Raw genomic sequence first — 13,057 nt, 5'->3', positions numbered from 1 at the left:
TGGATCGATTTGAAGCAAATGGGGCAATTCAGTCATAGGTTCTCTGGTGACTGAGAGCAGCCCACACCAGCATATAGGAACAAAGTCCCATGTTTTTCTTGAATGCAAGGATATACAGTGATGGAAATACACACATTTTTTTTGGCTGAAATCGGATTTTAAGCACACCTTTTTAACATGTGTTTTTCAACCATTAATGAGATCCAATTCACATTTTCGGAAAACGTCATGTAGCCACTCCACTCCCCTTTTATTCCAGTTTCTTATGCATTTTAGGGCCTGTGTAGAAGGGCCCATAGACATCAAGTGGATGATGGCTGCCATAGGAATTGAACAAGAGCTGCCTAAGAGAATTAAAAACGGTCCCTTCTCTCCATTAAAATGCTGTTTAAAACTCATTGATGTACTCTAGTTTATGGGGAGTAGGATTAGCACTTTACTAAACATTCTGATAATTGATATCTATCTCAGCCCTGTTGGCTTGCCACTTCATTGCCATATACTTTTAACGTTTTAATTGTTTATTATTATTAGATTTATTAGTTAAACGTGCTCCAAATGTTTTATTTGTATACCTAAATTTGAATTTTGTTATCTTTGAGTTGTTTTATAAGTACACGTCGATGTTGTTTATTTTATTGTTTATGATTTGATCTGTTTTGTTATGTTTTGTTGGCAATGAATGTTTAATCATATAAACTATAAGCCAGTATTTCCTATATATGCTATAGTTATAGAACATTCAATATACACATAAGGATTATAGAGATTCAAAATATACTAAATGCTTCAAAATACACGTCTCTAAACCAAAATATAATCAATGTGTTACAAACACACATACATTCATAGAGTGCAGAACTCTTATATTAAGGGTTTGTGAGTCCAATGATATTAGATTACATTCCTGGTTATAGTGGCCTCTTGCCTTTGCATTTCGGGGAATCCCTTCTCTGTATTGGCAATGAATGTTTGCCAATTGGGGAAATGTTGTATTGATATGTCTTGAGATGTTTGGTAGTGTAAACTGGGTTGATCTGACTGTATTGTTTCTCTTTAGACAACCTCCGGTCACGTCCAGTTTGACAACTGCAACTTTGAGAACAGTCAGCTGCAGATTCATGCCCCAGGAACCTGCCAGGTCAAATTCTGCACCTTCAACCAGTCCAGCATCAATGTCCACAGCGTGGCCATCTGCCTCCTGGAAAACTGCGAGTTTGTTGGGAGTGAAAATGCCTCCGTGACGGTAGAAGGCTGCCCATCTTTGGACAGGAACTGGGCCTGCAAACACTTGTCCATGTTGGCAAAATCACGTTCTGTGTTGCTGCAGACGTCAGAGGCACCGTTTTGTAACATGACGAAGTTGGAAAGCCAGGGGCATCTACCGATAAGGAACACGAGGACCTGTGAGATTGTGGTGGGTGAGGACCTGGGTAATATATTCCCTGCTTCACAGACTCAAGGGATACCAAAGAGAGGATGTGAGAAGGAGAGTGATGTCATTGGAAATCCTAGTATGATGCACAAGGAGGAAGCTGTGACGATAGATACAGATTCCAGTGACAGCGAACTGAGCATAAGCAGTGAGAATGAGGACGATGATGAGTCAGTCTACAAACTGCCTTACCAGGCTCACAGCCTGAGTCACATGTTGGCCAAAGTTATTCATGGCAGGTTGCAAACCAATGGGTTAACAGCCCTCCAAAATGACTATGAGCTGAAAACTCTGCCTCAGGAGCTGCAGAAGGACAAGGAGTCTCAGTCGCTTGCCAGTGCAGTGCAAGGGTGCCTCATTCAGAAGTGCCTTTTCAGAGATGGAAAGGGTGGCATCTTTGTTTGCTCCCAGGGGCAAGCTAGAGTGGAGGGGAGCATCTTCAGGAACCTGACCTATGCAGTGCGATGCATACAAAACAGTAAGGTGCCGTAAAAGATGGGGAATGATCTCTTGTGCCATGGTTCAACCTGTAATGTGCTTAGCTGTGCTTTTCCCTTTCAGATTGGCGTTCCAAAAGCTTTGTGGTTTGAACCTATAAATACTGTGAATATTTAATGTCTCCTTGACCGCATTTTAAAAAGGATTCAGCAGATAAGATATAAGCTAATGATTTTGGATGTTTTAAAGTTGGATTCCACAACCTTGAAAAATGATGTAAATTAAACTAAGACCCCTTCCACACTGCCCTATATCCCAGGATCTGAACCCAGATTACCTTTTTATCCCAGATTATCTGGCATTGGAGACTTGTATTATCCAGTTTAAAGCAGATAATCTGGGATCAGATCCTGGGATATAGAGCAGGGTAGAAGGAGCCGAAGGCCCCTTCCACACAGCTGTATAAAATCCACATTGAACTGGATTATATGGCAGTGTGGACTCACATAACCCAGTTCAAAGCAGATATTGTGGATTGTCTAACTTGATATTTTGGCTGTGTGGAAGGGCCCAAAGGTGCATGCTTAATTTCTCTGATTTCCCTTAATTTTGCTAAGGGTCAGGAAGCTTCCTGATTTTGAAACATATGGGGAAGGGTGAACAAATTGCTCTCACGTTTCATTTTGTTTTCAAAAAAGCAAGAGTGCCTATTTATTTATTTAGGAGGATATGCATCAAAAACATCTCTGATTTGCTGTTGGGTAAGACTTGCAATAGGAGCCCCGGTGGCGAAGTGTGTTAAAGCACTGAGCTGCTGAACTTGCAGACCGAAAGGTCCCAGGTTCAAATCCTGGGAGCGGAGTGAGTGCCCGCTGTTGCTCCAGCTTTTGCCAACCTAGCAGTTCGAAAACATGCCAATGTGAGTAGATCAATAGGTACCGCTCTGCGGGAAGGTAACGGCGCTCCATGCAGTCATGCCGGCCACATGACCTTGGAGGTGTCTACGGACAACGCTGGCTTTTCGGCTTAGAAATGGAGATGAGCACCAACCCCCAGAGTCAGTCATGACTGGACTTCACGTCAGGGGAAACCTTTACCTTTACCTTTTAAGACTTGCAATGGTCAAATAGATGGGGCTTTAATGCTTTTCACAAGGCTCACAAAAGAGGCCTTTATATGTGAGGTTGTATAGTGTTCAAGAACTGAAAAAGGGGAAGATTTCTATGAATTGTCTTGTGGGCCAAGCAGTGCTTCATTTTTTAAACATTTCTTGGCAATATCAAAAGGGCTGAAAGTAAACTGAGATAGGGCATTTTTCAGTCTGAGATTCTTGTGCTAGGAGGAAATTTAGCTTTCAAGTGAAGCATTAAGTAGGAGTTTGTGTGCCATTTGTTGCATCATCCTTGTTCCCAGGTGAAAGGCTTTGTGATTACATCTTTATTTTTCTAAGGAGTCTTCAGCCTTGCCTTTCCAAGTCAATAATTTGCTGCTCTCTCGCTTCAAAGGGAAGAGGAAAAGGGCGTCAGGAGAGAGAATGTCTCTAGGCTGTTTAATAGATGCTTCAGGCTGAAATGGAGGCTTTGTTTACATGAGTGTATGCTTTAGCAATTGGATCCTTATTTGTTTTGTTCTGGTTTGCTGAGTCTACAAGACTTGCAAGAGGGGAGACGTGAGAGAAATGGCGATCCCTGTTTCATTAATTAAGAATTTCTGAAGTGTGGGATAGGTGAGCCTTACTCTCAAGTGAGCATGTAAGGCCGAGGTAAAAATGAATGGCTAAGCACAAAATGGAACAGAATTCTTGTACGTATAGTAGCTATGTTCAGAGCTGTGTTACACTGCAGGAGTTCTCAACCTGGGGTCCCCAGATGTTTCTGGCCTACAACTCCCAGAAATCCCAGCCAGTTTACTAGCTAGTTAGGATTTCTGGAGTTAAAAGCCAAAAACATCTGGCGACCCCAGGTTGAGAACCACTGTTTTACAATGACCTTGCTTCAGTCCTTTGAATTAGGCAGCTCTTAGGGACACATTGCATCATTTTGTTAGTAGATCAGGAATTTCACATTCAAGTTCATAAGAAAACTCTTGCAAGGATACTATCTGGGACCCTAAAAATTTCAGATTGTGACAGAGATCTCTTGTCACAACTCTACAGACTGATTTTCTGAACATATTTGTTTACAACCCCCCTCCTCCCAGTTTTCTATGTCCAACCCTAAAAAGGCAATTCCTGGCTATATCATTATTCAGAGGTAAGACACAAAGGTGTCTCTAGTATCTGGTATTCAAAAGGTACTTTGCCATTGTGCATGAAGGATCTCGTTTGAAGGATCTCTAATGAGAACTTGAGAAAATTACTGTTTTTGACTGTTGATTATTGAACAGCAGCCATGCTGGTGTGAGTTTTGGGAAGTATAGTTGAAAAGCTACTTTCCCAAGGCTTATATTCAATAGGCATCAGTCTATGGCTGTGGTTTCAGATATTATCCATGTTTTTATTTGAAGTATTGTTACTTATTTTATTTTATTATTTTATTTCTTCCATGGCCCTCAAAGTGATGGTATTTGCTGGGGTTTGGTTCCAGGTTCCTCCTATGGATATCAAAATCCATGGATGTTGAAATCCTACTATATACAGTGGTACAATCAGTCCAACGAGTGCCAGAGAGAGCCTGAGGATATGTCAAATGGTCAGAGCCTACGGCAGGGTATGCCATTGCCTACACATGAGCATAGTGCTCAGCACATGGCAAAATCAAGGTTGGCTGCTTGGAAGTTTTTCCTTCAGATATTTTCATGCCATGGTTGACTGGTTGAATCTGTGAATGTAGAACCCATGGATGCAGAAGGCCAAGAGTACTCCTGAAACACACACACAATAGAAAAACAAGACACTGTTTTTAAAACGGCATTTTAAAAGTCATAGAATCATAGAGTTGGAAGGGACCACATGGACCATCTACTCCAACCCTCTGCTATGCAGGAAAGGCACAATCAAAGTACCCCTGACAGATTACCATCCAGCTTCTGTTTAAAGGTCTCCAAGGAAGCAGCTTCTACCACACTCAGAGGCAGAGAGTTCCACCATTGAACAGGTCTTATGGACAAGCAGTTCTTCCTAATTTCCAGGTGCAATCCCCTTTCCTGTAATTTGAACCCATTTCTCTGGGTCCTAGTCTCCATGACAGCAGAAAACATGATCATCACCTACCTGTGGCATTTATAATTGACCTATTCTATAATTTAATGGCCAGCAGCCATCTCCACATGTTTGTGATTACAGTAGAATCTCACTTATCCAAGACTCGCTTATCCAAGGTTCTGGATTATCCAAGGCATTTTTGTTGTCAATGTTTTCAATATATCATGATATTTTGGTGCTAAATTGGTAAATACAGTAATTACAACATAACATTACTGCGTATTGAACTACTTTTTCTGTCAAATTTGTTGTATAACATGATGTTTTGGTGCTTAATTTGTAAAATCATAACCTAATTTGATGTTTAATAGGCTTTTCCTTAATCCCTCCTTATTATCTAAGATATTTGCTTATCCAAGGTTCTGCCGGCCCGATTAGCTTGGATAAGTGAGACTCTACTGTACCTTGATTAGGCTGCAAGGGATTTTTTGGCTCTCCATTTTTCGGGGACAATGTCTCCCAAAGATTTTTCTCATTGGCTGAGGCTCCCCAGGCATGGCATTCATGACCATATTCCCAGGCTGTGGCTGCACAGACCTAGCAAGCCAGCTTCTGTAAGCTGCTAAGGCTGGACCCCTGTAATCAAAGTTAAGATAGCTGTAAAACCTGTCAGCCTATTACTAGTGGATAACACTGTTTTCCTCTCTGTTAATACACTGGATAGCCAGGCTTAGTATTCTGATCAGACCTTGACCTCCATGCCAGGCCAGTGGTGAGTGACTAATAGGGAAAGAAAGTCAGCCATCTTTCTCTCTTCCTCCCTGCATTTTAATTAACAGATTGGGGGTTGAGCTACCTTTTCAAATGAGCAAATACTGGAGTTGTAATTTAATTATCATCTTCGATATGCAGGGCTCGCTAAGGCGAGGATATTGCAATTTGTAGATTTGTTTCTTTACGCTTGTCAGACATGGCTTTAAAGGTTTATTTAACTGGGAAAGAATTATATGCATGAATATTTAAGCCACTTATTTGCTCAAATAAAACAATTCCAGGATTAAAGGTGTCACCCTGGTTGAGGTTATTTCCCCCCAATTTCACTGGCCTGTGTAGATTACATTTTAGGTAGTGGGTGTTTGCTTTTGCTGTTCTTTTGCTCTGTAAACTAATAACATCTGACCTCTTTGTGATGCAAGAAATCAATTAATGAGAGTGCTGTGAGCTGAAATCATCCCTCTACAGGGGAGTCTGCCTGCTGCTTATTTTCTTTGGACATAACCAGTGGGCATCATAGTGGGGAGAATTTGTAATCTAGAAAGTGACTTTTCCAAAGTCCATTAGATGTTGGTAGGCCTTCTCTCTCATCCACATGTCTCTAGTTCTTTTTAAACATCTCTGAGCTAGTGGCCATCTGCCTTTCCCGGGGCACCAATTTCTACAAGTTGTCTACAGACCAAGTCCGGAAAATCAGAGGGACCAAGGCCACATCTACACTGACTACTGAGGTCAGTATAGATGAGGATTAGTGGGCAAATGTCACATGGGGCTGGTCTGGGATAACACAGGGCAAGGCTACTTTAATGCAGCCTTGCCCCACATTACTCAATATTGGAGAAAAGTCCAAATTCTGTTCTAGAATTTCAGGTTTCCCCGACTTAGGGCCAGTTGGGCCAATTGCCAAATGGAACTGTCAACAACTATTCCCACTGCCATCTTGTGTTTCCCAGGCCCATGTCCCTGTCCCTTTCCGTTCCTTGCACCCCATGTCACAGCAGTCTCTGGCCGCAACACAAGTTTTATCGTCTTTGATATTTTCTCTGTTGCTTGTAGTTACATTGACCAGAGTGATTGGAGAGCAGTGGGAAATGAAGAAGGAGAGGATGTGGTTTCCCCTCTTCTTTTTATCTCCTTCCACCATCGCCCTGTCATCCCAGTAAGCAATGGAGAATAGATAGGACTTGGGTTGTGACTGGAATCTGTTGTGACATAGAGGGCAAGGAAAGACATTTAGGATGGTTTGGTGGACTGGACAATGGGGAGTCCTTCTGCCTCTGCAGCCACTGATGGAGTCCATATGGGGAGAAAACCTAGGGCTGATCCAGCATCCAGTTGGGCGCGTGTAGATCAGTGGTTCCCAGCCTATGGTCCATGGACCACCAGTGGTCCCCAAGAACTAGAATATAGTCTGCAGCCTCACCATTACTACACAGTTGCAACAAGAGTGACTGGTCTCAGGAAACCCTCTTATAGTGCTGAGGCAATGGGGATGTCGGGTGGGGAGAAGCTTACTACCCACGAAAGGTGTGACAACAAGCCTCCTGACTGCAGCTTCTCCTCCTCCTTCCTCTCCCTGAGCGGAGCCTTCCATGTGGCTTCTGTAAGCGGGGGCACCTTGTCTCATTTTTAGGCCTGTTCCTGGAGTTATTAGGGGTGCTGATTCAGAAAATTGCATTGGATAGACCATATCATTTCTAGATTATTAAATATGGGCTTTCTGTGGGCAAGCAGATGGCGACTACTGGATGGCATATGTTTTGTATCAGAAACTAGAGCTGATGTGGTCTATCCAATGCAGTTTTCTGAATCAGCACCCCAAATAATCAAACTGAATCTAAATTTGACCAAAAACTGATTTGTAACTCTTTTGGTACTAATGTTGGAGAGTGGCCCCTGGTCAAAGTGGCCCCTGGTCAAAAAAAGGTTGAGAATCACTGGTGTAGATACACCCCAAGTTGCTGAGAACCTCAAATCTGTTGTCAGACCACTGCCTGGTAACACAGCTGAAAAGATTTGATGGCGTGTTACATGGAAATCGCAAAACTAGCCTTGTTTGCACTCAGGTACTTTTTCTCACTGCCCTAGAGTGAGAAAGAATTGCCCACCAGACAGGAAACCTTTGTAATTAGAATGCAGTCTCTCAGATTGTGAATGTGCTGCAAACAAGTTAATCTGGTGACTGTGGGCAAGCACTCTACAAAAAAGTCTTTTGGAAGGTAGTCTTTCAGACAAACATTTTTAGGAGTTAGACACAAGCAAATTCCTAGCAGATAAAGCAATCAGCAATTGCCTGTCTGTTTTTGTATGAGATGGTGTGTGTGTCAGTTGCTGGCAAATAATAGTGTGACAAGGTAATTGAACTCATTCCTTCTTTGGTGGCTTCTCAAATAAATGCCCAGTCCACCAGGATCATGTACTATGTGGCTTGAGCAAAGCCTTTAGTGTCATCCAACACAGCTCTTACTTTTTTGTGTCCATAGACTTTTAAACTGCTCTTTGGGTTAATCTTACAAAGGAATGAGGTCATATCTTTTTAATTCTCATTGTTTTTCCATTACCTCCTTTTTCATATACTGATAATGTGCTTGTGACGATGCTGGTGGTGAGAAGCAGCAGTAGACATGCGCTCTTAAATATATTGGAAAACTAGTCTTCCTGTAACCCTGAATGTAACCTTATAAAATAGAAAAGCAGAGTTATCTTTACATACCAGGGATGAGCTTGAGATGAGATAAAACTGACTGGGATAAAAGTAGCAGAAACAATATTTGAAACAGGAATGTCCGGTACTATAGCTTAGGCTCCCGGCTATTATATTGCACTGCCATTAAACTGATATTAGTCCAGTTCTCAGAATTTGTGCAGAGATTGTACAGCCATCTGTCAGGGATGATGTTGTAGTTGACAAGGTTCACAACAACCTCATGGTATTATTCTTATAAAGACTTTCCCAGGTATTTTTATATAAATCCAGTTGGATAACAATCTTGTTCTCTTCCGCTCCCTTTTAGATCATAATGCTGAAGAATGACATTCATCACTGCAAGACCTCAGGGATATTTCTGCGCCTTGGTGCAGGGGGCTTGATTGCAGAAAACAATATTCATTCCAACTGCGAAGCTGGTGTGGACATCCGAAAAGGAGCCAACCCTCTGATCCTGGTATTGAATCTCACCAATCTAGATTGGGTGTAATTCACTGTCAACACAGCAAACATGCCATCTCTGGAATGCGATTGTCATTGAGTGTAGATATTTTTAACCAAGGAGTGGGAGATGGGAAGGGATGCCTACATCCACCTCTTCACAACTGCTATTTCCATCACTGAAATCAATGCTGGAAAAATATATAATTGCTTAACATGGCAGTTTAGGTTGGAGAGAGATAAGAAACAGCAGGCTGGATGAATTAACTTGGATGTTTTTCTCATTCATATGCCACCACGGTGTTGTTATCCTAAAGCTGAAACAAGTACAGGTTAGATGTATAAGTTGATAGCTATAGTAGGCCTAAGGCTGCTGGCTTTGTTCCAAATTGATCTGTCCATTCTACAATGGAGATGCCATGGCTATGTTACCTTCTGTGAATTGTAGTTTAAAAAGAAGCTTTTCTGAGCTTTGACTTGGATGTGTAAGGGCCCTTCCACACAGTCATATAACCCAGAATATCAAGGCAGAAAATCTCACAATATCTGCTTTGAACTGGGTTATTTGAGTCCACACTGCCATATATTCCAGTTCAAAGCAGATAATGTGAGATTTTTTTCAGTTGTGTAGAGGGAGCATAACTTGGCTGCTTATGCACTATGGCCTTAAACAGTAAAGAGTGGCAAAAATTAGCAGGTAAAGCTTTTCAAAGCACACAGTAAAATATTATTACTTCCTAACGTCTGTACACAAAGCTATAGCAAAGGTGCCACTGCAAAGCTGACATGCAGTTAACAAGGTTTTCATCTTCTACTTTATGTCTGCCCTAGATTTGGAAATTGCAGGATCAGATTATCTGTTTTTCCTGATGACTGGCAGGATAAAAATAGGCAAGGTGTGATGTAAATCATGCAGAAATTGAGGAAGAAGCAACAGTGGGGATAGTCAGAGCAGAAATGCCAGGTTTTCTCCATGGAGACTCAAAACTCAATGTTCCAGGCGCAGATAAATTGTTTTTGCTTTTAAGAGCCTGGACACTTTGTTCTGTTTATTTGCCAACCTTCCTGCTATTGTTCCAAGTCCTTCACTTCATATGTCGGTTCTCTCTCTCCTTCCCTCTCTCCTTTAATTTGTTGTGCTGGGACCCAAATAAAACGGCAGTGTAATCGGATCCACAGTGGCCTTCGCTCTGGCATCGTTGTCCTTGGCAACGGAAAAGGCGTCATCCGAAGCAATCAAATATATGGAAATAAGGAGGCTGGTATTTACATTCTGTATAACGGCAACCCTCTGGTAAGGTAGGTGGTGAAGCCAGAGCCTTTTTTGTGATGTTCAGTTTTCATTTCAGATGGGAAACGTGGGCACAAATGCACATATTGGCTTACAATGATCATTTTGAAAAGTGTTTTGAAAGAGAGGAGGAATATTTTTGGGGGAATGGTTTTCACATGCCCTGGGGAACTTCGAGATCCTCTAGAAGGTGACCAGGATGTCCTTAGAACAAGGATTTCCAGAGTGAAACATGGAAATGACTATCTTTGCATTGATCTTCCCTCAGAAGATTTGTGCTTGATAGAGCTCTTAATTCAGGAATGTGAAAGCAGTGATCCTTAGACTAGGATCAGGCCATCGTGAGTTTCCTGGAAAGAAGAAAAAGGAACGGAAGCCAATGGGCACAAATATTGTGCCATTCTCTGGCATAATAGAACACAATAATTGTTTGATGAACAAATTACTTAGCTTGATAATTACAGTTCATGGAAGGCAACAGTCAGGCTCATCAAGGTTTGGCCTGCAGCTGCTCCTCAGATGCCCCAGATTATCCTCAATTGCCCATCATCCCAGGGCGCTTCCAGACAGCACCAAAACCCACACCAAAGCGGGTTTAAATAACTTCGATGCAGGTTTCTGTTTACACCTGTCCACCCACACCAGAGCTTTATTGGGGGGGGGGGGTGGCTATATGCCATCCCGATTGAAATTGGGATGTCATGAAGCCCCCCTGGTTTCCCCTAAATGTTGATTTAAAAGATCCTTGTCCGCCATAAAGGTTCTTCTCGCGTCCTCCTGGCACGAGAAGATGATGCCCAAGGAGACAAGAGGGACAAGGAGGAAAACCCCTCCTTGCCCCCCTTCCCTGGTCTCCTCGCATGTAATTTTTCATGCGAGGAGAACCTTTTTGGTGGCCAGGGACCTTTTAAGTAAGTTTTAGGGAGCTGAATTTGGGGCTTGGAGAGAGGGGGTGGTGCCATTTTGCTCCTCCGGGCTTTTCAAAGCCTGAAGGAGCGAGATGGCTGTGGAGACTCACCCCTGGGGCTGCAGAAGCAGTAGTGAGTCCCCACAGGCCCAATACTACATTATCCCTAGGCCTTTCAGGGATTAATTTGGAATAAACCTAAAAATACACAAAATTTTATTTATTTGTTTTTGGGTCACCATGCCTGAAGGTGGATTTGTTTATTTATTCTTTCTTTTTACCATTACATTGTTGAGTTTTGTTGAGAACAAGTCTTGGTTTGTTCTAGATTAATTCGTATTTACTGGAGGTGTCGTTTGCTTGCCTCCGGTAAAAACCGAGACAGATCCCGCTTTTGGGGCCTGTCTCGATGGGGACACAGGCATCATGGCCATGGGGTTGATAGGATGTGTAGTTCAACATATCTTGAGGGCACCAGGATTGGGAAGATGTACGACGCAACATTTCCCTACCAGACAGGTTAGTTAGAAAAAGACTCCCTACAGATAAAAGAAAATTGGAAAAACATATGTATCTTGGGAAAGAATGTAAAGCAAAGTTGAACATTGAGGATACTATATGGGGCAGGCGGGGAGAACTTTTACAAAATATTTATTGTGGCATCTCATCGTTTAAGCATTTCTATAATGCTCATGTTGAGAGTTTTTATTTACTGTCCAGACAGAGAGAGAATCAGAGAGTGTGGGAAGAAGGGATTAACAATACAGTGGGTTCTCTGTATCCACGATTTTCAGTGACTGTGGATTGTTGTGTCCTGTATTAGTAAATAATAGGAGTGTGAACATAGATATGCTGAAGCATACACATTCACATTGCTGCTATTCAATGACATGGGCCATGATTGTCCACATTTTTTGGTATCTATGAGGATCCTGAACCATCCCTCCTGTGGATATGGCTGTAATTCCTAATTCACTTTAGAAATGGAGCCAATACGACTTCAGGGAGATATCACTTCCCTCCTGTCCCAGCAGTGACCTTCCTGACAAAAGAATTGTGTGATGCATCCCCCCTCCCCCCCCCCCCCCAAAAAAGGCCTGGAAGCCATTTTCTTACATTTCTGTGGATATGTACCCTTTAGACCACAGTGCGTCAGAAAATTAGTGAAATAGGTGTGCTTGTTGCTCTGCAGACTTAAGAGAGAAGTCTCTTATAAATAGATACAGGCTGCCTGGGAATAATGAGCATAGCAATAATATTGTCTTTGGCATAACAGATAATCAGTGCAACACCTTTTGTTTTAAGAGTGACAAAGTGATCTTGATTATAATGGCCCTTCGTGGGTGCTGCATTGGGGACCGGCTGTTGACACCATGCCTAAGAATCAAAATGAAATCTCCACACTGAGCTGCTTGTTCTTTGACACGTATTTCCATAGACTTAATAATTGCATCATAATCATCCCCCTTGAGACAGCTGGCTATTTAGAAATTGCTACAAAGCTGACAGGTCTGCTTCCCATCTATTTCAGAAAATAGTACAATCTTGACCCTTCCAATTTGGAGATTACTAAGACCCGACTCGTCCTTCTCAATTGTGCTATTATGCTAGAATAAGATGCTCTCAGATACTAAAGCATGCTTGGTGTTGTTGTCATCCTTCCAAACAACTTGTGATTATATTCAATTGAGCAGGACCTTTGGCATGATAAAAACTTGTGAATTAGTTCCCTTCTACACTGCCAAATCAAATCCAGATTATCTGCTTTGAACTGGATTAAATGGCAGTGTGAAAGGGGCCTTAAAAACATGGGTGTGGAGGAGAGAGTGAGTTTTGTAAAGACATCTTATGGCTGACAGGGCTGGGCTACCAGATAATGTGTTTTGAGCAAAATTATCAACTGCTTTAATACAATTTTTCCT

At 42.1% G+C, this 13,057-nt stretch overlaps 1 protein-coding gene across 1 annotated transcript in view; it reads left to right on the top strand.

Moving 5' to 3' along the window:
- fbxo10 (F-box protein 10) overlaps window positions 1–13,057 on the top strand; it is a 41,644-nt gene that overhangs the window by 11,049 nt on the left and 17,538 nt on the right. Inside the window, exons 3-5 of the mRNA XM_003223342.4 lie at window positions 1,061–1,918; window positions 8,804–8,953; window positions 10,100–10,236. Of these exons, the coding sequence (XP_003223390.1) occupies window positions 1,061–1,918; window positions 8,804–8,953; window positions 10,100–10,236 (1,145 nt within the window). The remainder of the gene's footprint in view (window positions 1–1,060; window positions 1,919–8,803; window positions 8,954–10,099; window positions 10,237–13,057) is intronic.

Source organism: Anolis carolinensis, chromosome 2 (assembly GCF_035594765.1).
Source record: "Anolis carolinensis isolate JA03-04 chromosome 2, rAnoCar3.1.pri, whole genome shotgun sequence".
In the NCBI taxonomy this organism is placed as follows: Eukaryota; Metazoa; Chordata; class Lepidosauria; order Squamata; family Dactyloidae; genus Anolis; species Anolis carolinensis.
This window is presented reverse-complemented; position numbering and strand designations above follow the sequence as displayed.